The 26851-nt window shown below is 37.4% G+C and overlaps 1 protein-coding gene across 1 annotated transcript in view; it reads left to right on the forward strand.

The window, feature by feature from the left end:
* Nucleotides 1–26851, forward strand: part of DOCK2 (dedicator of cytokinesis 2) — a 211433-nt gene that overhangs the window by 4397 nt on the left and 180185 nt on the right. The window contains exons 2-14 of the mRNA XM_010579143.1: nucleotides 6402–6485; nucleotides 9295–9335; nucleotides 12093–12148; nucleotides 12309–12405; nucleotides 14013–14161; nucleotides 17058–17193; nucleotides 19337–19491; nucleotides 20127–20208; nucleotides 20679–20814; nucleotides 21394–21469; nucleotides 22493–22569; nucleotides 22934–23059; nucleotides 23913–24037. Of these exons, the coding sequence (XP_010577445.1) occupies nucleotides 6402–6485; nucleotides 9295–9335; nucleotides 12093–12148; nucleotides 12309–12405; nucleotides 14013–14161; nucleotides 17058–17193; nucleotides 19337–19491; nucleotides 20127–20208; nucleotides 20679–20814; nucleotides 21394–21469; nucleotides 22493–22569; nucleotides 22934–23059; nucleotides 23913–24037 (1340 nt within the window). The remainder of the gene's footprint in view (nucleotides 1–6401; nucleotides 6486–9294; nucleotides 9336–12092; nucleotides 12149–12308; nucleotides 12406–14012; nucleotides 14162–17057; nucleotides 17194–19336; nucleotides 19492–20126; nucleotides 20209–20678; nucleotides 20815–21393; nucleotides 21470–22492; nucleotides 22570–22933; nucleotides 23060–23912; nucleotides 24038–26851) is intronic.

The following is a 26851-nucleotide window of genomic DNA, read 5'->3' on the forward strand; positions in this document are numbered from 1 at the left end:
TGTCCTGTATACGCTTGCCCAAAAGGGGGGGGAAAAAAAAAAAAAAAATCAGGAAATTAGTCACACTAAAGATTTAGTTTTGGAAGGGTGTTCAAAGAGGTTTTAGGAAAATAAATAAATTTATGCTCTGAAAAATGGGAGGAAAAATAGTGTAATTGCTAAATTTTAACTACAGAAAACTCATGGAGTAATGAGGCCTGGAACATGGGGCATTGACAAATATAGTCACAAATAAAGTGCTTTTTGAATTTAAGGTCTGTTGTAAGCATGCCTCGTGTGTTTCAGGAAAATCAAGAAATATGGGCAAACTGAGTCTATTGAGACATAAAGTCTGTGTAAGTTGACAAGGTTTTGGAATAATATAGACTGGAACCTTTTTTGACCATATAGGGCTATTTTGTTTTCTATGTTTTCAGAAATCTTTGTTTTCAAGTCTCTGATGAATGATTCTTATGTTGATTTCCTAAGCCTTTTGTTAGAATCATGCCTGAAGTCTTCAGTTTCCACTGATGAGCAGAGTTTCAGCTTGAGAGTGTTTGGCCCAACCTTTGGATGAGCAGCAGTGTGCTGAATAGATTTGTAAGACCATGGAATCCTAGCTAGGATTCTTTGTTATGCTAGAATGCAGGTTATGTGCCCACTTTTGTTTTTTACTTAATAGGGTACTCCAGAGAGCTGATATTCAGCTTTGTGCTTAGAAACTATATTCCTGATTTTACATGTGAAGCTTGTTCTTAGTCTTGAAGCGCTCTCAGCATAAATGTGTGCTACTTTTATGGATGGTACAAGTCAGAGAAGTCACAGTAGGCTAGTGGGTTTGGATGACAGTACCCTAGTAATGTGCAAGATGAAAAGCGTTTGAAATCTGCTCAGACCTTGAAGAGACTATCACGTTTGTAAAAAAGTTATGAGCTGGCGAAATATTATGTTGGCATGCTAAATTCAAGCGTCAGATTTACTCCTGTACTGCTAAATCTGAAAATGGGTATTTGTCAATTTGAAGCACCAGCTGGGAGGAGGAGACGACTAGGTGACTTCTTTGAAACTAGAAAAGCATGTGCTCAGCCTGAATGCAAAGGGCTGTGACTGGCTTGTCTGACTTCATCTGCTGAAGATCTCTGAAAATTATTTTACATCTATGTGAAATCTGTAGTTTGAGCTGTAAAGGAGGCATAGCTTTGGTCAGGGTAGGTTGCCTCCTTCATGAAATGCAGCCCCTGAACCCAACAGACTGGTTTAGCTGCTTGGGAAACAACAGCAGAAGGCAAACTGAAGTAAGATGAAGACAAAACTGGGAAAGGAATCTCTTTATCCACAATGTTTCACAAAAAAAGAAGAAAGGACAGTTAAATACTCTGTTCTTCATAAAGACTTCTAAGAAAAATGACCATGCTAATACTTTCTGTGAAAAGGTAGAGTCAGAAACGGTATCTCCATATAACTAGCTGGGTATGTTAGAACTTCCTGGTTCTTATATTGGCTTTACTGTGTTTAAGAAGGAAAATAAGTAGCTCAAGTCAGCTAAAACCTCCATCTGGCCCCAAGGTTAAGCATGTGAGGAAACGTGTATTCAGTTGTTATCTGCGATAACAGTTTGTTATCTGAGAACTGAAGAGTCACCCTTTGCTGAGTATGATTTGCAATAAATTAAATTAGTCTCTAACCAACTTTGAGCTTTGGTACATGTCCCTGACATGTGAAATATTCACTAGATCTGCATCCATGTCATGTTCATTATAGCACACTTGCTCTGCGAGATTTAAGGGGAGATCCTTAACTCAGAATACTGTAACACAAATTGTATAGGTTTCCTTCCAGAAGTCAAGAAATCCTTTTAGGACTGCATAATATTTTCACATGAGGTTTGTCAGTGTCCTTGCTGAGAAATTTCACCCTGTTTTCGTGAGAAGAAAATGATAACTGAACACCAAAAATTGATCTGTAAGGAAAGAAGGTACTACTTTTACATTACTACTCATAAAAATAGAGCTGTAATATTTAAAAAATAAAATGGAACAGGATTCTTGCTAAGGCTATTTAGAAATTGTTTGAATATGCAAAAAGCTTCATGAGTTATTACATAGAAATAATTCCAGGTAGTCCTCATTATGGTAAAGTCAAATTAAGAGCTGGTTTAGCAAAGCAATACCTTGGAAATTTTTTGCAAATTCTGTTTAAGTGGAAGAGTGGAAAGCAGCCAAGGAAACCAACTTGAAACATGGCTTATTACTAAAAGGTGAATCTGAAAAATGAAACAATGGAATGCTTGTATTTGTTATAAAGAACAGGGCAGGGACTTCACATGAAGGAAAACAGACAGGAAAGACAAGTAGGAAGATTAGGATAATAAATGGCTTCAGTATTGCAGGTCTGTGGGATCTTCCTTGCTCACCATTCCCATCTTGCATTAGTTTACAGTCTAATAGAGAACAGCAAGAATTTGGGTTTTTAAAGTACATGAATACTGAGGAAATCTATCTTTGAGGAAGGGATTCTGTTACCTGGATTACTGTGAGTTTTCTAGAGTGTTTTGTGTGTGTGAATGTTCCCAAAAAGGTGAAAAAAATTGTTTCCCCCCCCCCCCCCCCACTTGTCATCTTCTAAATTGAGGACATATAATTTAAATTAAAAAATGTTAACTATGCTTCTGTCTCAATCTGTGGTTGTTTGAATTTATATTTTAAATCCTACTCTGAACAAAGAGTGACTGTTTAATTTACTTTGTGTTGTGGAATGTCAAGAGAAATGTCCTCTACAGATTTTCATTACTCTACTTTGGAAAACATATACATACCTATGTGGCTTAATGAAACAGGCATATATTCAACAGCATACACACGTATGTATCTAGTGGGGGGAATGTGCTTATCTTATCCGACAGCTCTGTCTTTAACAGAAACGTAGGAATTAAATGAGAAACATAGGAATTTTCTTCAGCCTTCGTCCTGATTTTTTGCTAGTGGGATGAACACTGGTAGATGTCTTCACTTATACTCTGGGTGGCTGAATGTGTGAGAGCAATAGCAGAATTAGACACGGAAGCTTCTTACAGTAACTGTCTTTACAGCATGTATTGTTTAGCTGAACAAGAAAGGATTCTTTGGGCATGCTTCGTGGGAATGATGGCAATCACTTCCATCTTCCTGAGGTACAATTCAGAGCCCATTTGTACTTGAGCAGAGTTCAGTTTGGAAAATCTTTTATGTTAGCAGTTTGACCTGGTATTTCTTAACCTTGCTTTCTGAAGCAATATTGTTGTGGTGTGCTGGCTTTCAGCTCATCTCCTGAAAGCACTGAAACAAACACCTGGAATCTAAGGGGTGGTTTTTGTTTGGTTGTTTTCTGTGGTGTGTGTCCTGCTATAAAATTACCACTGAGATTATGATGAGCTCTAAAAAGATAGGGTTTATTCTTTGCTGATCTGGGGGCTGGAATTTACTAACTGTTTTCTCAATGAACTGTAAAGTCCATATCTAGGAACACTGTCTTAAGGCTGGAGTTCTGGGCATTCTCTGTGCCATTCTGGGAGAATCTGACAGCATCTGTGTACAGACACGCTATTGATGGGAACACCCTAGTCTGATGCTGGCTGCTGGGGAGGGCATATGCTGTCCAAATCTCTCCCACCAATCTTATTGCCATGACATCAGTTGATTCTGAGGTCAGTAATTGCTACTAGGATTTAGAATGAATGCTGGGGTCTTCAAGCAGGCCACCTTCTGCACCTTGAGGATACTGTCTCCTTTCACATTTATGGCTGGGATAGAGGATGCCAGGGAGTGGAGTAGTAGAAAGTTCTTCAGAGTGATTTGAAGGGGCCTTTATTTCTACTGGCCATAGAGTTTATTAAACAAACACACACACACACCCCCAACCCCAAAACCTCCCAAAACCAACCTGTTGTGAGTATCCTACCAAAAAACCTTTAAGTCCATACAGGGTTTTCGTGTACTATTTTTTAAGAGCAAAATAAATGAAATATGTTTTTGTGCACACAAAACCACACACACACAACCCCAAAGATCTCAATAGAAGGTGGAGGGAAGGGAACTCTCCTCTCAGCTGCTGAACTCTGAGGTGATACTCACAATATAAGAGGGTCACAGTTCATAAGGGAAATGATATCAGTTACAGCTGACAGAAGATATAATTGAATATAATAGTAAAATTTTCATTCACAGTTAATAATTCAGAAATTAGCAGATGTGATAGTTGAGCTCTCTGGTGCTGTAGGTAATACATGTGGATGTAGCTAATAATATTACGTTGTTTATAGAGTTTGTTACAATGGTATATGGGAGATAATGTCTTATAAAATGTCTAGATAGGTCTATAGCTTAAAACTTTGTAAAGGAATTTGTTAAACTCATCCTACCAAACAATCCAAATTCTACAGTAAAATCTCTCTCACTAAGTTTCCACTTAGTCATTTAGAAAAGTCTTAGCTGATACAGCCACTTCCTTTGTCAGTTTGTTACTGCACTTTTCAATATATTAACTGCTGTCAAATGAAGTTTTTAAGAGAGCAAACCCAATATGCAGTGTGAATATATGACTCAGTAATTTGCATCTATATTTTGAGACTGTTACAATTGTTAAGTAGAGCAGTGCGTATTTTGAAATGTAAAGTATATGCTAGTCAGAAGTAACCTTAATCTGCATGGACATTTCAGGAAAACATTAAGAGCACGCGCACACATACCCCCATCACCACCCCCCCAAACACTCTGGTGGACACATCTCTTTAAATGTTGTAATTCAGGAGGGTCATTTGCCATTTCCATTTCTTGAAATCTGTTTCAAGACTAATGAAGCCAGTCAGAACATAACTACACATCTACTACTTAAATTCAATTTTTTTGTTGAGCTAAGGTAGTTCTCTGAGGATCACTGAGGAAGCAACTTCAAGATTCTCTTGAATAAATGGCTGAATCTGCAAAGCAGAGCCCCACTTCAAAGGGGGGGGGGTTGTTTGGCTTTTTTTTCATTCTCTTCCCTTATGTTTAATGATTAAAGCCTTGCAGAAGAGGAACTGGTGGGAAGGCCTCTTCATGTCAACAAAAGAACTTATTTTAGGTCCAGTAAGCCTCTTAACTAAATCTGAAATTCCTTCTAGTTTCTGTTCCAGAAATATAATGACTATAATGATGGCAAAAGAAACAAAACCCACAACTTATGGAACGCTCGAAAATGTGAAGAGGATCAATCTATTTACTTCTCCATTCCTACCTAAGGCATTTTCATAAAAGGCAATTTAATTTGAGAATTTAAACATTATTTTAAGTAAAATGTGTTATTAGTATACATTTTGGCCTAGCAGAAATTAATATCCTGCTTTAGAAGCCTGGAGGGGGGAGCAAAAGGAATGCAGGAGTATCCTGAAGGTAGGTTCAGCTTTCTAGATCCGTCTTCCCCTAGTCCAAAATACTGCAAGTTTGGATGCTCTGTGTGGATGCATTCGGACACTGTCATTAGAAAAGGAAGAAAATCCTGCTGACTGATAACTTTACTGCACAACAGAGGTCATGGTTAGTAGCTAGTGTACTGTTCCTACTTGTATAGTTTAATTGTGGTTTCAGGCTTACATATTTTAATCAGTTTCCCTGTGTGATACTAGATTCAATAATAACTTCTACTCTGTAATGTTATTGCAAAAGTCTATAACCAACCTTATGAAGAAAAAATATACAGAAAAAAAAATGCTTGCCATAGCAGCCCACATCCTGTAGCCCTAGAATGTAAGAACTAGTAAAGAAACTTATTTTCTTGAATTCTCTCCGAAACTTAGCTGTTTCTTAACCACATACAGATAAGCTTCTGAGTAGAACACTTTTAAAATCCGCTGCTCCTGTGTTCTTTTCAGAATGATTAAATACAGAAAATAATGAAACTTTCTACTGTTCCCATATAAAACACAGTTTTGTGTTAAGATGAAGCATCTAAACCCAGGAAAGAATTCAGTAAATTCAATTTTCGTATGCATCTCTGTACCCCTTCTCACCAGTGTGTTGCCATAAATTTCTGTAAACTATGCACTTAAATTCTTAGACCAGGAAACTAACAATTCTCCAGCACAATGAACATGTTTATGCTGAAGACCTGCATCTAAACAGGTGCTCTTAAATCCTGTGCAGAACACTTGTTATGAATAGTTTGTTTTCATGCCTTTGCTGGATTTTTTTGTTTTCAGCACTGGCCGATTTCAACACCTTCGCATTTTCACAGGAAAAGAGATTAAGTAATGGTAACAGATGAAGCTTCCTGATAGAATTATGGTTCTGTTTGTTTATTCTAGTGTATTTATCCTAGTATCAGAATCTTAATAACCATGTATGGTTTTCATTTTAACTGTAGTGTATGGCTGTATTGAAAAACAGTATTTTTGTCCTTTAATTTTTCAGCTATATACAATTTCAAAGGCACAGGAATACCACAACTACCTCTACAGATTGGTGATGTGGTCCATATCTTGGAGTTCTGTGAAGGTAAGTCGCCTTCAGGCTATGGGTTTCTGTGTGTGAATAACTTAATTCTTTTACTTCACAGTGATTTCCCATGTTACGTAAGTAGTTGTCTAATGCTCTTACTTATATTGGTGGTGGTGTTCTATTTTGAGGAAGAACCTATTCATTTTTAGAGAGCCAAAATCAGAAATGTTACAGTACATGTGGGTTTTTTGGGGAAGCCATTACCAAATGAGGAAGTCATCAAGGTGAATGTAGAGCTTGTGAAGTTCATGCCAGCTTGTAATATACCTGATGGAAGTTATGTTAGATTTGATAGAAGTTTTAATGGAGTACTTTTTTATCTCTAACCTAAATATTTGTTGCTAGGAGATATTCAGCACACTAGTCATCCTATAGTATAAGATAGAAATCTAGTATGTTAAAGCAGTCTGTAGGTCAGCACATCTCCGAAAACCATCCACCTTACTCAACGTGCTAAACAGCAGAAGTCCAAGTCAAATACTGCACAATAGGTAGTCAATATGCTGGTCCAAACTTATGTAGTCGTATGTGGCAATATCTGATCAACTGGCATAAGCGTAAAATAAATACAAGCAGCAGAAGAATAAGTAAACATAGAATTTTGTACATTTGTGAAGCTGAATTCATTGTCAATATTGTAGTGATAGTGTATTCCTCCATATTGATTTGATCTGTACTTTCATAATCTGCCTGAATTCTCCTACAAGTCTGCCAGAGCTACTTAAGTTTTTATTAGCATAAAGCAACAAGGGTGCAATTATTATTACTTCCTCAAAAGTAAGTTATCTGTAAATGTCATTGTAATAGTAATTTACTTTCAATATGCAGTGATGCTCTTGACCAGGTAAGAGTTTTTAAAAAATAATTATGAAGTGCTTCAACCTTTGCAAAATGTATTGTAAAATTATGTTCTTTAATCTACTTCTACTGTCTGTCAGTTGTATCTTATTAACTGCAGTTATGTTAAAAAGAAAGGCCAGCTGCTGCATTATTCAGTTATAGAGACAGCTTAGTGTTGAAAGACACTTCATATGTTGTGGTCATAAGGCTGCAAAGAATCTGAAGCTGTGTCCTGGTTTCAGCTGGGATAGAGTTAATTTTCTTTCTAGTAGCTGGTATAGTGTTATGTTTTGGATTTAGTATGAGAATAATGTTAATAACGCACTGATGTGTTTAGTTATTGCTAAGCAGTGTTTATACTAAGTCAAGGTTTTTTCAGCTTTTCACGCCCAGCCAGCAAGAAGGCTGGAGGGGCACAAGAACTTGGGAGGGGACACAGCCAGGACAGCTGACCCAAACTGGCCAATGGGGTATTCCATACTATGTGATGTCATGCCTGTTTAAAAGTATTTTCTGAATCCTCTGCCCTTAACATGCTATGTCATAGCTTGCTTTATAAAAATATGCTTGTCAATGAAGAAGTGGAATCTTTCGTGTTTTGCAAGTGAGGAAGTTCATCTCTTATCAGATATCTTAAAAATATGCTGCCAGCTGCATCTGAAGACTAACCAACAGTAACAGTTCTTTTCCTGCACTCATTTTACATGCTATTTAAGTTCATTTTGCATGCACAAAATATATGCACAGAACATACACGTGCAGTCACAGCCAATGGGATGAAATAATTTTACGTGTTTGGTTGTAAATTGGAGACTATGTGCAGTTTTAGAAGTTGAAATTCTGTTGTTGAGAAGATACTGGGAAAAAATCCCAGTGCTGAAAAACCTGAAAAAATCTGTTCTGAGTCTGTCTTCGAGGTCAGTGATTCTCCTGTAACTTTTAACATGGCCTTTCTTACAGCATTGTTTGGGGTTTTTGTTGTTTTCATGCTTTGGTTGCATGGCTGAAAAACCTGTGCTGTGTTAGAAAAGGAGAGAGACAAAAGGTGGTAGGAAAGATAACATCTGTTCATTAAATTATACTCAGAAAAACATATGCTTTTAGTCATAAAATGCTTTCTTTGGGGTGAAATAGAAGATTAATTCAACAGAGTTGAATACTGTTGCTGTGCAGGTAATGTTTCATGATGGAACATGTGTGTAGTGGACGTGGCTTCTGCTGTAGCTTAGTAAGACTGAACTCTTCATTTTATGTTCTTTGTAGAAGTTTATTGTGACTTAACAGGGGCATAGATGGAAGAAAGTCTGAATTAGTATTTTAATTGCCACTACTGCAATACTGCACTCTTTTCCTTCAGAAGAGGTTTCTAGTTATGAATGGAGCAGAAGCCCCATAATAACCTTTCATTTTCTTGAGGTTCTAACTTGAATTTTACACTAGGAAGCTGCTTATTATTCGAGCTGGGTACAAAAGCTGTAATTCCTCATGACAGAAAGATGGCTTACTTCTCCTCCATTCAAGGAAGTTGGATATGTAACAACCATGTACTATATTGGATTAATACTACACCTAGAACACAATCAGAAGAGCTTCATGGGCTATCCAGTATCATGAGTGATCTTGGCTGAGAGAGATACATATGTGTGTGTTATATATTACATTACAAACCAGCTTATCCTACCCTTTTTATGTGAGTGTGGGGGTGTTAAATTCTCTGTAATGTTATCTGTACTTACTATGCAAGACTTGAAAGTAGACCATATAATCATACTTGCTAATGCGCAAGTCATGCTAAATATGCTTCCTGATATTCACTTTACTTTCATCTATGTATTTTTGGAGCAACTATTAATTTTTAAACATCCTACGCTAGATAGTTCTTATGTGAAACAAAACCCATGACTTTATTATATGGTTTTTTATGCATATCTTCTGTCATACTAAGTGCACTCTTTCTTCCTTTTAGATTGGTACAAGGGTTATCTAGTAAGACATAAAGGATCAGAGGTAAGATGACGCTATTTATTCCTGTGAGACTACTTTAAAAAAATCAACTCATTAAGTGTTGGGGTTTTTTTTTTTAGTATCTCTTATCAGATAGTTGTATTCTGATCTCTGAAGTCAGCTATCTCCATTCTCTTTCCTTTTGAGATGAACAAAATGATCAGCATTTGTCCTGGACAATGTTGGTAAATATTAGAAGTGAAGACTGGGAGAAACAGATCAATGAAGAAAAAATTACGGTGCCTTCAGGTTAACAGACTGATGAAGACATCATTTGAAATAAATATTTGAGAAAATTGACTGCTAATGTGTCTGTTTCTGCACTTTTTTCTATGGATTCTTTAGGCTACATTCAATCTAAACAACTCCCATTAGGCTTAAATTCTTAAATATATCTCTAATGTACAAAAATCATATTAATAAAAAACACCTCAGTATTCTTAGACCTAAAGATGGAAACCCACAAATGAATATGTTTTACCCTGGGTATGATGATTCCTGAGTTAGGTAGCAAGAAAATTACTTTTTAGTTTCAAATGCACTTTTCTAGAAGAAAAGTGTTTTTCTGAAACTTGCTCTTGGTATCGGATTTTTTTAGGGAGCAGCAATGCAAAGGCATTTGAAGTTAAACACTCATGCCTATATTACAATAAAAATGTTTGGTGGAAGTTGCTTCCCTGTAGCCTGGAAAAAGGATGTATAAAACCTTCACAGCCACTTAAAAAAGGGAATCTGGGGAGCAGAAGGACAGTTGTGGGCAGCGAATATGCCACCAGAAAAAAATAAGACCAATCTTAAGTTGTCTATTTCTACTTTTTGTTATTTTGTATTCAATGGCTCATAGGTATTAGCAAGAATTTGCATTAACTTAGAGCAACTAATTGCTGTCTGTATTCAAACTGTACATGACAGTAGAATGTTATAGCTTTCTTTTGGAAGTATTAGATGCTTGATTTACTATTTCACTTTATTGCTTAATGACTGAACATCCTAAAAGATAGAGAAATTAATAATTATTTGTGATAATTATGCATAATCATTTTATCCAGAATTCTACCTGTTGTTTCTTATGTTCTATGAGCTCTGCATAGTACACCTCATTTGATTGCTTCCATTTCTAGCTCGTCACAGATGAGGTGGAAGCCAGGCTAGTGATAAGGTAGTTCACAAGCTCTTGATACAGCATAGTGTTTCAGTGGAAGCCACCAACAATAGTTACTATAGGCTGGTTGATCTGCAATAATTGAGGATGGATATGAGAGAATGGCTAACCATCCTTCCATCCTGACCAACACTATTATTGTGTTTTAAATACTCCTTTGATGTTTCTTTTGGCTCAAAATGCTATTGCTGTTTGTTCTAATTAAGTTTTTATTTTAATTTATTAAAATTTACTCTAAAACTAAAAAAAGGAAAATATTTACCAGAACTAACCCCATCCTTTTAACTAATTCTTAATATTGCTAAAGGGTTTCATCAAGGGCAACATGCATAACATGTTTTAAGAAGTATTATTAATTTCATATACTAAGACTTTACTAAATTTACTGTTAATGGGACCTTCTTTTTTACTTTGCTTTTTCGTGGATTCTTTTGAACATAAATCTTAATGAAAAACTGTGGAAGTGATAAGACATGATTGTGTTTTGATTAAGATCCAGTGCTAAAAGAAAATGGCTGTAAAAGCTGAAATCTAATTGAGAGAAAGACTTTGTTAAGTACCACATATGGATGTCAGTTATTGAACAGAGAAGAATCCAAGAAGAACCTAGATTAATTACCAAGACTAGATTTGCTAGTTAATGTGAGGACTGTCACAGATAGATTGATAGACAAACATTTGTTTAGGATGACTTAAAACATTTCAGCTGTTGTAGAGCAAGGACACATCACATTAGAACATTTTGTCTGGTGACCATTTTTTTTTTCTATGCAAGTCAATTAAAAATAAATGTGGAGAATGTAATGAAAGCTGGTGCCTCCTTTGTGCTGGGGCATCTTACTGCATGGTCCTAGGTAGTACAAAATTAGACTATAATCTCAGTTGCAGTGGTGCCACAAATACCTAGGAGGGCTGAGAGTTTATGGCTTTACTAAGTGTCTGCCTTCATTATGCATTGCAAATGAAAGGTTGTTCTTTTTCCTTAAAGCAATTTGTCTTAGGCACAGTGTTCCTGGCTCTTATGCTTCAAAGTAAACTTTGAGTTTAGTGTCCTTCATGTCAGTGGCCATTTTGCTGTTCATCCCTAGTGACTTCCTTTGTCTATCAATATTTCTTTCACTAGATGCAATGATCCTATATCACTGTCTCTCCTTTGGTTTGGTAATCAAGCTGATCTCTAAATTAGACTGCGTTTTTTTCCTAGAACAAGAAATATATGTGCTGATGCCCAGAACAAATGTTTCTTTACTGTATTTACACTGTATGTACAGTTTTCTGGTGGAGTAGATGGGCAGATGGGGGTGGAAGATGGTGTTTCTTATGAAGAAATGTAATTCTATGCATTCCATGTTTGCAGAAAAGGATATGACAAAACTTCTATTATTTGTGTGTCAAACACATGCATCTAGCTGGACAGAAAACTAGATAGGCAGCAGTTAATTTGGAGATTAGTTTATGTGCATAGTCATAGTTTTATGAAGAAAATTTAGAAGTGGGTTTTGAAAAGCTCTCTTTTGTTACTTACATGTTCTTGGAGAGTAAGAGTACATTGTATTTTTTCACTTTTTTTTTTTTTTTTTTTTTTCCTTTTTCAACAGGGAATATTTCCTAAGTCTTTCATCCACATTAAGGAAGTTACTCTTGAAAAGAAAAGGTATTGAATTTAACTGTTTTATTACATTAAGGATCTTGTCTGCTAAAGAATGAGTTTTAAGGCCTTTATATGCCTTAAACATAGTAACTATAATATAAACCCATGAAACTCAGATACTCTTTTTCACTTTCATTGTGTTAAATATTCTTCTCTTTCCTAGACATACAGAAAATATAATACCCGCTGAAATTCCTTTAGTTCAAGAAGTTACCACTACTCTCTGGGAATGGGGAAGCCTCTGGAAACAGCTCTATGTGGTATGACATTTTTGCATGCCATGTGTGGCCTGTTAATTAGTCCTATTTATGCATATTGAGGCCTTGTTCAAATTAGTGTTGTGTCTTAGATGCAGGGCAGGATCTGGGAGGATTTAAGAAATTACTTCTTCATCACTGCTTAAAGGATTACCATTTTCTTCAATGGCTTTAAAATAAAAGGCTGACTTACTGCTGAGGAGTGGTGTAACTTCATGCCTTTAGTTTCAAACTTGAGTATCCTGTACACGATAAATTTTTCATAATTGTTCTTTGTAGAGTTGACAAGTTTCAAGATAGGAGTATCAAACATAACTAAGATGCATTTGAAAAAGATTAACCGTGTTCTTTGGATGATAGAACAAAAGTTGTTCAAGGGTTACTGGGAACCTGTAGCTATTAACAATTGGCAATTTCAAGAAGTCAGTCTTTTTAGTTTCAACATCTTAATATTACGTTTCTTAAAGGAAAACATGTTTTCCTCCATTTTGGAGAAAGCGGTTTTTTCCTGTGAGCACTTTTACCAATACATAAAAGTGTAAAGAATTCGGAGGTATTAGTCAAAATGGCCACTGCATCAGCATCTGTGTTCCTTTTAAGTTCGCAACCAGTAGTCATGGTGGTCTTTTGCATATGCTTGTAATGCCCAGAGTGTAGTATAGAACTGTAGAAGTGATTTATGATTTCTTTTAAATTATCTTTTTATTTTAATTGGACCTGAAATGTTTTTGCAGGCCTCAGCTACCCTTCATACAGAGACCAAACCTTTCTTATGATATTGTACCTGTCCTTGGACTACAAGATTCTTGAGAGATAAAATTTGAATTTGAAGGACAGAAGGCTAATTTTTACATTAGAATAATCAGATATTTTGCATGCTATAACCCTACATTAATCCCTACTGATTCTAGTGACTTATTGTTGAATTTTTAGCCATCAGACTTCAGTTAAAGTGTTGACTGGAAAAACATCACAAGATGGTGAATCCTCTAGTACCCGAGTAGTCTCTTCTAATGGATAACCTGTTTCAACAACTTGCATTGACTGCTCCAGGATCCCAGCCATTGGATTTTGCTTTTTTTTTCTGTTTTCTGAAACATGTCACTTCTTAGTCTTCCTCCTGTTAAAGTCAACAATTGAAACTTTTCTTGTTTCAGTAAATGACGCTGAAACTGCTTTAGTGACTTCTATGCATTCTTTCACTTTTTTCTTAAATGTATTAATAATACAATCAAATGTTGTTGTTCCCAGCATGCTCTTATCAGTTTCTCATACAGAAGTAAATTGCTTCTACAGTGCTTTCTCTTGATGAGACTTAGTTAAGAAACTTTAAAACAGCACAATTAAAGAAAACCAAAAACCAAAATAACGTTATTCCCTATCCCCATACAAACTGCTTAAATTTCATGTCATTTCTTTACGGTCACATGGGAGATTCTGTCTTTAACAATTTCTAGGATGAGAGGAGGAAGAAAGCCAGGCTCAGTACTTTGCCTAATTCTTGCTCCTGCAGTAATTTAGCATTAAATATGACACATCCTTTAATTGTCAAGACCAATGTTTCACTTCAACTTGAAGCTTGAAACCTATTGTTTTCTTCTATATCTTAGACAAATAAGAAAGAGCGGTTCCAGCAGGTGCAGTCTATGATGTATGACTTAATGGAGTGGCGGTCACAGCTTCTGTCCGGGACTTTGCCAAAAGATGAGCTCAAAGAACTCAAACAGAAAGTCACTTCCAAAATTGACTATGGTAACAAGTAAGTGGCCTACGTTGCTTCTGGAAAACATGACTGATTTTAAAGCACCCATCTAGAACAGAGATGTCGATAAAGTTTTCTTGTTTGCAGTTTTGTAACTCATTAATGTGAGATGTAGACACACTGAATCTGCCTTTTCAAGCTTCTCCCTGTTATTCCTGTGATGATAATAATAGATAGCATGTTGAGGCTTCTCATAGCAAATGACTTTTTCAAAATATTAATTTGTTAATTATAGATATATGAGATCATTCACCAATTACCGTCACAGGCAAAACAGACTCACCTTGGGGAAAATTAACTCAATTTATTACAAATCAACCAGAGTAAGGTAATGAGAAATAAAACCAAATCTCAGAACACCTTCCCTCCACCCCTCCCTTCTTCCCAGGCACAACTTCACTCCCGGATTTCTCTACCTAACCCCCCCAGTGGCACAGGGGGACGGGGATGGGGTTTATGGTTATCACACCTTATTTTCTGCCGCTTAATCCTCCTCAGGGGGAGGGCTCATCACACTCTTCCCCTGCTCCAGTGTGGGGTCCCACCCATGGGAGACAGTCCTCCATGAACTTCTCCAACGTGGGTCCTTCCCACGGGCTGCAGTTCTTCACGAATTGCTCCAGCATGGGTCCTTTCCACGGTGTGCAGTCCTTCAGGAGCACACTGCTCCAGCGTGGGTCCCCCACGGGGTCACAAGTCCTGCCAGAAAACCTGCTCTAGCGTGGGCTCCTCTCTCCACAGATCCACAGGTCCTGCCAGGAGCCTGCTCCAGCGTGGGCTCCCCACAGGGTCACAGCCTCCTTCAGGAACCCACCTGCTCCGGCGTGGGGTCCTCCCCGGGCTGCAGATGGAGATCTGCTCCACCGTGGACCTCCATGGACTGCAGGGGGACAGCCTGCCTCACCATGGTCTTCCCCATGGGCTGCATGGGAATCTCTGCTCCAGCGCCTGGAGCATCTCCTCCCCCTCCTTCTTCACTGACCTTGGTGTCCGCAGGGTTGTTTCTCTTACATGTTCTCACTCCTCTCTCCAGTGGCTGTTTCTCCCCATCCCAACTTTTTTCCTTCTTAAAAATGTTATCACAGAGGCATTACCGCTATCGCTGATTGGTTGGCCTTGGCCGGTGGCGGGTCCATCTTAGAGCCGGCTGGTATGGGCTCTCTCGAACACAGGGGAAGCTTCCAGCAGCTTCTTACAGAAGCCATCCCTGTAACCCCCCCCCCACTACCAAAACCTTGCCACACAAAACCAATACAAGTGTATACAGCCTTTGCTAAAGGCACCACATTGCTACCCTCCCCCTCCCTTCCATCCCCCAATTTACCAGGGAATTTCTAGGCAGAACTCTGGTTCTGGCAATAGAATTGAAACAACCAGCAATAGAATAGTTATTTAACAAAATGCATTGTCTGCTTTGTGCTAATGAAAAGTCACTGCAACACAACTCATTTTTGGCAAAAATGTGGGTTTGTGGGGTTGAGTGGTGTTCCACCATCTGATAAAGGGGAAGAGAGAGCTTGGTAAACAAATCTTCATGGTATTGGTTTTATAGGCACTGGAATCTGCTTATAAACTGTATTTAGCTATTACAAGTGACTGTGGTTATTGTGGCCTAAAGGCCTACATGCAGCTGAAAGTATTCAATTAGCTGTGGCTAGGCATAAACAATGACCACGATGCGTTATGAAACTCTTAACTCGTTCACTGTGACTTGGATGCAGAGATTTCTGATAAACTGTATTCTTACACAACACGTTATGGGAATACATGTGTCCTGCTACACGATGTGGAGCTGAATGGTCACTCCAAGACAGATCTTACTTGGAAATGCTCCAATCAAAGAAGCCTAGCTCTGATTAAGTCAACACTAACATTTCTTTGCTTTCAGACTTTTGTTTTCACACTCTTCTCTTCTTTCAAAATGATGAGATAGTAAGCTTTTTCCTTTAGAGAAGCAGGGGGGAGGGGATTTTTAAAATGTTTTGGGATTGTATAGAGGAAAAGTGCAAGTTGGGTAGTGCCTTTAAGTGTGGGATTGAGTTGTGACGCGTGAAGGAAACTTGCCGAACTGTGGAGAAGTAATAAAGGGGAATGACAATGGAGGCTGAGTGGATCATTGTGGGAGAGGAGATTGAACAACAAATCAGGAGAGGTTGTGGATAATCATGTCAGGTGATGAAGACACCTTGCAGTCTGATACAAACTGCTTCAAACAACATTAACAGTGACATAAGGGCAGCCAGTACATTTTAGAAACTGTGAAAGGTATAGTCCAGTGTGAAGTAGACCAATTTTAGAGGGGGATAGGAGGAGTGAGATCCTAGATAGGCAAGAAAGGGTACTTCTTGGCTGAGATGACACCATGACACTGTGGGCAAGAATATGTAGGATGTATGGAGGTAAGACTTAAAGTTTGAGTTTTGAGGAAAAAAAAAAAGAAGTGTGGAAGGAAAAAAGGCACTATTTGTATGAGAGCAAAGGAGAATAGAGCATAGTAGTTAGTTAACAGGACTGGGAGAGTAAGAGAGCAATGTAAAAGCAGAAGGTAACAGGAAAAACCTATGCATCTTGATTACAAAGGTTATATGTTAAAAAGCAAAACGGATGAAGACCGCTTGAAGTCACTGAACATGGTGAATCTATTTTATGTGACAGGCATTTAAATGCTTTGGTGACATTACTATAAATTCTGAAAACTGATAAATACTGTTCAGCAGCTTGAAAAGAAAATCATGGGGTTTAGTTAAATTTTTCTTCAATCAAATACTGTTGCGTATATTAAAACTTACTTTATTCCTTTAAAACTTGAAGCAGCAACTTGTGTGTTACATTTCTAAGCTTTATTTTTATACAAGGAAATAACCCTGCCATTATGCTCTTTGTATTTTCACAGGATACTTGAACTAGATCTGATAGTTAGAGATGAAGATGGAAATATCTTGGATCCAGATAAAACCAGTGTCATCAGCCTATTTCATGCACATGAAGAAGCGACTAATAAAATCACCGAGCGAATTAAGGAGGAAATGGTAGGAATGACTGGCCAACCTTAATGCTTCCTTTGTTAAAATCAAAATGAAAAACCAGTATAAGAGTTGAAGGATGTAACCTTCTACCACAAAAGTTGGTGGAAGCTTTTGTCTCTGACTGAACTAAGTGGAGATTCATATTCCTGTGTTATAAATGTGGTTAAGCCTCAAATTGAGTTAGTTGCATTTGTGCCCTGGATTCAGACTGTGGGCTAGGCTGAAAGCCTGTGTCTAAAGCTGGTTCTAAACCTGTTCTTGGATTCCTAAATAGAAATATGTCTCCTCATTCCATCTGTGGGCTACTCAGTAGGGTCATTCACATAGTTAATAGTTGCATACTTGGAGTTCAGACTGCAAGCTACGACTAACCAAAGCTCTTTTTTAGAAGGTCTTGTTACAACACTAGTTGTTTGCTATGTGTTGCTGCTTATTAGTCAGTCTGATGGAGGTGAAGAATTTAAGCTCACTAAAGAGGAACTCAGGTGAACTCAGCATAATCTTGTGGACACCAGAAGTTAGCAGGCCTAAGCAAAGCTGATGAATGCATAAATTTCATCTTTTAAAACGCAAAGCAGGTGACTATACTTCCTTGACCTTTTTCTATATTAAATCTGTTCAGGGAGTTGTAAGGTACTTGGGTTCTTTTCCTCATTCATGGGAAAATAAACAGTAATAAAGCAAGTAAAACACTTGACAAAAAAAGGTTGGGCTGTTAAGACACTTCAATAATGCCCATGACAAATCAATGGAAAACACCTTAAGAGTTGTTCTCATAAGTGTCACTAAATAAATCTTGCTTCCCAGACATCAAAATGTAATTAACTGACAATATAAGGGAAATAAAACTTCGTAGTCTGCAATAGACTTTGTTGACTTGTTTTAAAAATAGAGCCAACCAATGGATAAAAAGAGCTTTAGGCCATCAAATGGTAAGTAGCTGTTTCTAGGTGGTTAAAACGAGAGGTAGGTAGAAATTAGGAGCCTATTTTTGAGTCGGTGAACCTGCTCAGCTGTGTCCTGATCTCAGCATGTATTATTTGTCTCCTTTTCAAAGAGGTGTATTTTGTTTTGCTAGTGTTCCTAGCTTTCAGACTTGTAGACTTACCTCTGGAGTGACAGCTTGATACTTTCTCTTCTCTTTAAAAGTGGTGATAATGTTTCAGCCTTTACATAATTGCCCAGTGGATGAAGAACTGGCCTAAGATATGGAAGTCATAGAATCATAGAATATCTCAAGTTGGAAGGGACCCATAAGGATCATCAAGTCCAACTCCCTGCTCCCTTCCCCTAAATGGGTTTAAGTTCTTACAGCATAGCAAACATTGTCAAATCTTATAGGTGCAGTCTTTTACCAAAATTTTAGTAAAAGACTTCAGAATAGTTCCACTGAAAGCAGCCTGATTTTCTTGGGAGGTAAGTTTTTGAATACATTCATATACAGGAGGGAAAGTTAAGCTGGCTCTTTTCTCCTGAATGAAAGTAAATGTAAGATTTTCAAGAAAGTAAGGTTTCTGGAGGTGAAGGGAAGTGAAGAGAAACAGCTGAACTATTGTGTTCCTTGGAAATATTTATAAAAGTAATCCCTGTTCCATTTCTAAAAGGTGATGCCTACCTGGAAAGCATAATATGCTTAGAATCCCATAAAAAGGAAGCTCTTACTAAGTCCCCTAAGTACTGCAAAAGATGGATTTAAGGCATCTCAGTCATCAGCTTTTTCATTATTTGCACACAGAGCTAGCTCCCTAGTCTGGGTACAGTGTTTTGAAGAACCCAGTCTGAGCTTTTTATCTCCTTGCCTACACTGAAGGCTCTGGAGAGGAAGGTGAGATCTTCCGTACCTATGTCACTTCTGCACCTTCTAAGGTGCTAACTTGCTAGCTTAATAGTAGAAAAGGATGCTGATATACTGGTAAAGTGTTGCGGAGGGTCAGAAACTTATTTGTAGTCATGTCTGCATTAGTAAGCAATGTCTTTCAGAGGAATATACAGGGCAATGCTTATTTGCTGGAAACAAGTATTTTTATCCAAATTTTCTATGATTTTTCAAGATTAACTGTTACATATGATAAAAATTGAAATTGCTTGTAGTATCCCACCATTTTAATTCATGGATCTAGCGAATGATTTTCTTCCTCCTGAGTAGTCAAAGGATCAACCAGATTATGCATCGTATTCCCGAATGTCTTCATCCCCCACCCACAGCCTATATGTCTTTGTGCGCAATTTTGTTTGCCGAATTGGAGAAGATGCAGAACTCTTTATGTCACTATATGATCCACAGAAATTAACAATTATAAGGTAAGCTTTCTTTTTTTATTGCCAAAAAGTAGCAAAAGGAGCTAGCCAAAATGAAGTAAAATAGTTGCCAAGATGCTAGTAATGCAGGGAATACATAAATAAAAGGAAGAAAACAAAAAGCAAAGGCAAGTGTGGACAGATCTAGTCATTGGCAACTACTAAAGAATTCTAGGGTAAGGGATGCCAAATATTTTGATAGGTAATTCCTGGATTGAACATTTCAGAATTTTGGAGACGCCTGAGACCACTTCAAAGTTAAGTGATTATTCTTGATGGTGAATGTTGTGGTGTCTGGAGTAAAGTGCGGAAACAGGGGCAAGAGGACAAAATGGGAGTAATTTAGAAATTCAAAGATAGATTAGGATTCTTTTGAGTATTCCCATCAGACTGACGATGGTAATGTTTCCTACAAAAAAGGTGCCATTCTGGTTTATGTTCAAGTTATTTTTCAAAACGTACTGATGGTATTTTGTATAGCATTCTTCTTGACTTTTTAGTCTGGTATTAGGTTTAAACAATCACCACAGACTATTGCCTGTTATGCAACCTTTGTTATGTACCGTGGTTTTTTAATGTACTGTGAAAGGGAAGAAGTTTTAAATCACATGACAATAAGATATTTATCTTCAAAACAGTGAGAACTACTTGGTGAGATGGGGGAGTAGAGGCTTTCCAAAGGAAATTGATATGCTCAACAATCTTAAAGTAGTGTTCACAGTAAGTCTTTTCCAGTTTACCTTACTATGTATTTGCACATCGAATTCTTTTCTGTGTGATCACTATCAGAAGTCCTGAAGATTGAGCAAGATAAAGGAAGCAGAAGTAATCTTAGAAACAGAGCAAGATGACCAGTCATTGAGTGCTTTAAGGCAGTGACAATGCTTCATGTCCCTTCTTCAAATCAATTTGCTGCCTCATAAATTTACTGATGACTTTTTTTTTTGTTTGCTGTACCTCTTGATTGCTACTATTTCCTCTATTTATCTTACCTTGTATTTTCTTCAAACTTTAAGCTGTCAGGTTTTTAATCCTTTCTGTGGGCTCAGTTTGGTTATTGGGTTTGGTTGTTTTTTTTTTTTCCATGCATTACTGAGGCTCAATTTATTACTGGAGTACCTCTTTAATTTCACAACTTGGTTCTTCCCCAAGCAATATTTCAATTCTTTTTTTTTTTGTTTGTATCTTAGGATCTTGGAAATAAAGACCTTAGCAGAGACAAAATTTATTTAGTTTGTCAAATAGTCCGAGTTGGAAGGATGGATCTCAAAGACAGTAACTCAAAGAAATACACACAAGGACTAAGGCGGCCTTTTGGAGTGGCAGGTAACTGGTGTCTCCTATGTTACATCTGAAGCAGGACCCCAGTGATACTTGCCAACCCTGGACCATAGAATCTCTACCAAGACATGTCAGAATGCGCAATAGCTATATCGACTATCTTCCATATTTAATCTTTTAAGTCCATAAAGACTGCGCCTACATAGCGTTTTAGTTCAGGTCAGAAATGTGCTTTTGAATTTAATTTCCTAATAATTCATACTTAGTGCTATGCAGTGAAAACCCAAGCATAGTACCAGGTATAATAATAAAATTCCTTGCAGATAAAAGAAAAACTAATGATTTTTTGCCCAGAGCACCACCAATGCACTCATACCTGTATTTACAGGATTAGACCAAAACTAGTCTGAAGTAATTCTCCCTTTATACAGCATCATGTTTGTAGCATGGACTTTGCACTAAATGTTCTGCCCCACATACCTACCCTTATTGGGCTACGCTTCTTGCTAGTGAAAAAGCTGTATTTACCTTGAGGCACAAGAACATTAATGCACATTATTCATAGATAAGAGGAAGTATTTGCAAAGCTATTATGTTTTGATTATTTTTCTTTTATTCTTCTAGTTATGGATATTACAGATATCATAAAAGGAAAAGCTGAAAGTGATGAAGAAAAGCAGCATTTCATTCCCTTTCACCCGTAAGATAGTCATAGATATCTTTTTTTTTTTTAATACGCACAAAAATATTTCTATATCTCTTTGGCTGTAACAATCTGTGAAACCTTTCAAGAAAAAATAATTTTTCCTTGTAATAATTTTATGTTGCAATAGTGCTAATTATTTAAGCATCACTTTAGAAGGCATTTAAGACTTGACAGGGGTTACATAGCACGTTAAATGAATGTGTATTTCTATGAATGTGCTCCTTCAGACAGCTGGTACTGTGTCCTATTTAACAAAACCCAAGTTAAATAGTTATACATACTGAACAGCAAGCTTTGCAAGTATGGATAACTAGTAATTTATGTGCTTGATTCTGGTTTGAATTTGAGAAAAATCTGAGTAAAAACTGGGTTTCAGTTAAAAAGTAGTTGAATTGTCATACGTTAACTATCTTCAAAAAAAAATGCCAGATCAGCTGCCTAAAAACATGATACTCGCAGATTAAATGCATAGATGCCAGTATTCACTGGAAACATGCTTGGGCATTCTACGTAGCACTGCTGCTATGTACTATGGAGAATAAATTTAATTCTGAAAGACCCAAATATGACACACTGGTTTATTATTTCACTTGTTTACAATTTGATCCAACATGTTTGTTATGTGAGAATTTGTTTCTAATTTCAAAAGCAGCTGAAAAAAAAATCAAAGTTCATTCATTTGCCAGGCTGTTTATCAGGGAAAGTGAATTGGACTGGCATGTTGGTGAATGCATTCACATTGTGTGTTCCTACAAAATGATAAGCTTCCATATTGTCAGTCTGTCACAAAATGCCATTCCTAAAGTTGTTGATTTAATCTTTTTCACTGCAGTGTACAAATAAGCTTAATGTGAGTGGTCTGCAACTTGAAGTGAGAGATAATGAAATTTAAGAACATATCACAATAAGGTCAAGTACAGCAAAGAGGACTGAGGCTGTTTGTCATCTATGTTCTGAATGGTGTTTGATATATCTAGCACTTAATTGCTAGTAGGCATTGTTTTTTTTCCCCTGCAGGGTAGTGGCAGAGAATGACTTCTTACACAGTCTCCTAAGCAAAGTCACTGCATCTAAAGGAGACAGTGGTGGACAAGGTAAAGTAGATTTTATTTATTTTTTTATTTTTAAGTAAAGTAACAAGGTCTTTTTGTGGAACTTCATTTTATATTGTTTACATTTTAGAGAAAGGCTTTTATGTTAAGGCTGTAACACCACCATGGTGGTGGGTCAACATTGAAGCTGGAAGTGAAGAATCATGAGTTTGTTGCAGAATCTTGGAGGCTATTTAAATTAGTAGCTAGAGTTTTGGATTATAGAGCTTTTACTTTTGGCTAAAGGAAGTGGGGGAAGTAAATTTGTATCACTGTTTGGTGGGTAGAAGGGCCAATCATCTGAAGAGAGATTTTTTTTTTTTTCCTTACAATAAATGTAATATTTTTTTTTTTCCCCTCTTAATAGGTCTTTGGGTAACTGTGAAAATGCTTGTTGGAGATGTGATTCAAACTAGGAAGGACTATCCACATCTTGTAGACAGAACCACGGTTGTTGCTAGAAAGCTAGGATTTCCTGAAATAATCATGCCAGGTGGGAGGTGCTTTGTTCTGTAATAGGGAATGAAAAAAAAAAATCCATTCCTAGGTTAATGAGCATCAACTGCAGCGTTATTTACTTACTTCTGTAATGAGTAACTCAGAGGCTCTTTAGAATTCACTCTTCATAATAAGTTATGTTCCAATATTAGAAGCTTATATAAAATAGTGAAACCCTTGGAAAGTATTTTCTAGTACTTAAACAGAAACAATAAAATGAAGACAATTGAGGGAGAATCCAAGCTCCTTGTACATAGCTTTCTTGTCTTCTAAGTAGATTATGGTGTATGCTTACTTGAATTTTAAATTAACCTTATTTTTACTGTAACTTATCACTGTTCTTTAATAAATGTATGAGTTTACAATATCTTGATTTTGGGGGGTGGGATTTACAGTAAGATATTTTCTAATTAAAGTAATTCACTGTCTGCAGTGTTCCTTTTTTAAAAACAAATGCCACACCCCCCCAAACCCTTCAATCAAATCGCGATACTTCTTTTAAAAGAAGTCATTAATTTGTTCACATGAGAAAATTAAAATATAAAGCTCCCTCTAGAAAGAGAGCTGTCTATTTGGGGAAAACTCAGTAATGGCCTCATCCGTCACCTCACCAGCAGGTGTCAGTGCAGGACGAGAATTGCTTCAAGTGACTTTGAGGACTCCCATTTGGTTCGTTTCACATCACACAGTAGTGTTTTCTTAGCTAAGAATAACAGATGAAAACTTAAATTCAGATGGAAAACAAGACATTTTTATCCCTTTCACTGCAGAAAAAGAGGTACTCTTGTGAAGTTCAGTTGACTCTATGTTTTCACAGCATTTTTTTAACCTTTCCATTTCTTTTTTAGGAGACATAAGAAATGACATTTATATTACATTGCTGTATGGAGATTTTGATAAATACAATAAAACAACTCAGAGAAATGTAGAAGTGATAATGTGTGTCTGTGATGAAGAAGGAAAAGTGATGCCAGTAAGTCTTCTTTTTCCTGTATAATGGATGTAGAAACATGAGTTACATCATAGAAGTAAGCCTTAAACTTCTTATAAATTTTTATAAAATACCATTGTGCAAAAACTTGCAGTTCCCTCACTTGTCATCTTGTGACAACTTGTGACTGATAAGTTTTATGATGTTTAAAGTGACGTATCTGTTCAAGTCCTATAAATGTCTTGCATAAAACTGTAACGAGAAGTAACACTGAATGACCTATTTTAGCTGTGCCAAGGAACAAATGCTGTTTCTAACAATTACTGTGTTCTTACTCTAGGGTTTTTCTTGTGGAAATTCCCAGAGGAATGCAATTTGTACATTAAAATATCAGAAGTACCATTTCTGCTACATAACAAACACTTGATTTGTGCCAGGACTGTGTCATTGTCCCTTGAATGAAGCACATGTCAAATAATTAAATTAGTGACAACAGAGGAGTGTGGACACTGTACATATGCAAAATAAATATTTACAGTGCCTTTTTGCTTGTCTATTTCCATTTGGAGAAATTTTTGTCTCTTCCTTAGGGCTTTTTAACACCAGTTCAGTATTCAGGGGGATTTTTAGCCTTTTCTTTTCTGAGCTTTGTACTGTTCACTAAATCAGTACTGTGATCATGAGGGTGAAATTATAATGATGCTTTTTGAGATAAAACAAAGATGGAGTAACTCATTGTGGTTCATGACTTGCTGAAGTATGTTTATGAACTACAATTAAATGCTTGACCTAAAATTTAACTTTACAGCTTGAATGAAGAAGATCTTAAACCTATATAATGCTTACGATCCATACAACAAACACTAACCTTGATTACAAAACACTACCTATACATGTGAAAACACCTAATCATGACTTGCATGTTCAGAAGTTAACTCTGTTGTGAAATCAACCTCAGCAACCTCTAGTCTGTCTATTCACAAATAATGTGCTTAAAATACAGATACCAAAGTATTCCTTAATGAAATTAACCTTTTGTAATGCATTAAACCTTGCATTCCAATGTTATGTATGTTCAGTTCTGCAGATGCATCCTTTCTCCAACTAGTAGGAGAAAGTGGATTTGTCACTTTGTCTATGATCTGAAACGTGTCCAAATCATGCCTGCTTTCTGTGGGTAATATGCCTTAGACATGTTTAAGCAACAATTTTGAGGAGTTAATTGAAATACTGTTGAATGCAAGTATTAACAAAAGTAACTGGTTTTCCCTTTTAGGCTCCAAAAAACAAATAAATACCAATAAACTTTCAAATCCATGAATTTATATTAATTTCACTGTTTCTAATTATACATGAATAAAAATAGGTATATGTTCACTAAACACAAGACTGGTTGGCTCTGTTTAGGTATCAAACTAGTTTCGGTTGAAGAGCTAACACTAGATTTACTGTTTCAATTAAAAGGGCTTTTATTCCAAGTGATTGTCACAGAATACATTCAAACAAGTTTGTGCATAAACTTTGAAAAATATCCATTCGAGCAGATGAGACATACCTTCCCGCAGTTAAATCACTCTGACCAGACCTTACAAAGCATCTTCAGGTATCAGCATCACACCCTTCTTGTCACAAGGCATCTGGTGTTTGAAGCAGACTTCTAAGATTCACTGGATTTTCAGCAGGAAAATTGCGCCTTTGCAGTAGTTATCGTAGCCTATATAGTGTTAGTTTCATCTGTGCCTTCAGTAGAGAATTTATTATGTTTGCTTCTTTCCTGCACTTCAGTTTCATGTCTGATGCCTAGTGTCAGTGATCCTGCTTCTTCTGTTACCAGCATTAGCAGTTACTCTGCATGTACAATCCTAAACCGCAATCAGCTAGGAAAGATGGATGTAGGCCAAGACTCTTCACAGATTCACTAAACAAACTGAATTCCTAGGTTACAACGAATTTTGAACTTGATCAAAACTTTAAGCTGGATCTGTACTAGTTCTGATAGTCATTAAAGAACGGGAAATTCTCAATGTTGAAAAAATGCAGGAGGGCATACTGTCAGTGCGCCTGCAATGCTTAGTTTGGAAGTCACCTCTGGTATGCAGCCAAACACTTCTGAGATTCTGCTGGAATAAGAGTATTTGAAAGTAAACGGAGAAATAAACGGAATAATGAAGCTAGATTATTTTTACTTTGCGTGTTTCTTCTACTGATTGAGAATGATGCCTTGGTTACCTAAGTTCATCAGTTTGCGGAAAGAAACAAAGTCTATTATATGTTCATCACCCAGCCACTCTTCTTTACTGTGTAACGTCTGTAAAATGCAATCTGTGGGTAGGTCCAGTCTAATTATGGAAAATGTCTATTTTCATTACGTTCAGAGGCCTGGAAAACACAGTATCTTTGTATTAATGCTTCCTCTCTTCTTGGTGCTTTCATTGTTTTAATTTTGAATGCCACCCTATCCAAATTCAAAACTGCTTGTTAAAGACAGGTCTTCATGCTGCAGGACGTATGTTGGTCCTGAACCTGCAGCTTTCACGGAGCGTCTCCAGTCTCCAAAGGCTCCGAGCTGGAGCTGCGCTGAGCCTTGGGGGCAGCCTGGCCCGAGCGGTGGGGCCTGTTAACCGGCGACCCGTTTGCCTCAGCTCCCGGGCCTGAGCCAGGGCCCCGGTGCCGTACAGGCAGCACCTGTGCCCTCCGCAGGGCTCCCACCCGCCATGGCGGTTTTACGAGGACGCAGAGGCGCGGACCAGCGCTGCGAAGGCGCTGCGGCGCCCGGGGCGGCCGTGGCTGGGCGGCTGAGGGCGGGAAGCGAAGCCCGGGGGAGCCGGGGGCTGGCCTGGCCGAGGGCGCTGCGGC

Source organism: Haliaeetus leucocephalus, unplaced genomic scaffold (assembly GCF_000737465.1).
Source record: "Haliaeetus leucocephalus isolate CR32 unplaced genomic scaffold, Haliaeetus_leucocephalus-4.0 Scaffold656, whole genome shotgun sequence".
Taxonomy (NCBI): domain Eukaryota; kingdom Metazoa; phylum Chordata; class Aves; order Accipitriformes; family Accipitridae; genus Haliaeetus; species Haliaeetus leucocephalus.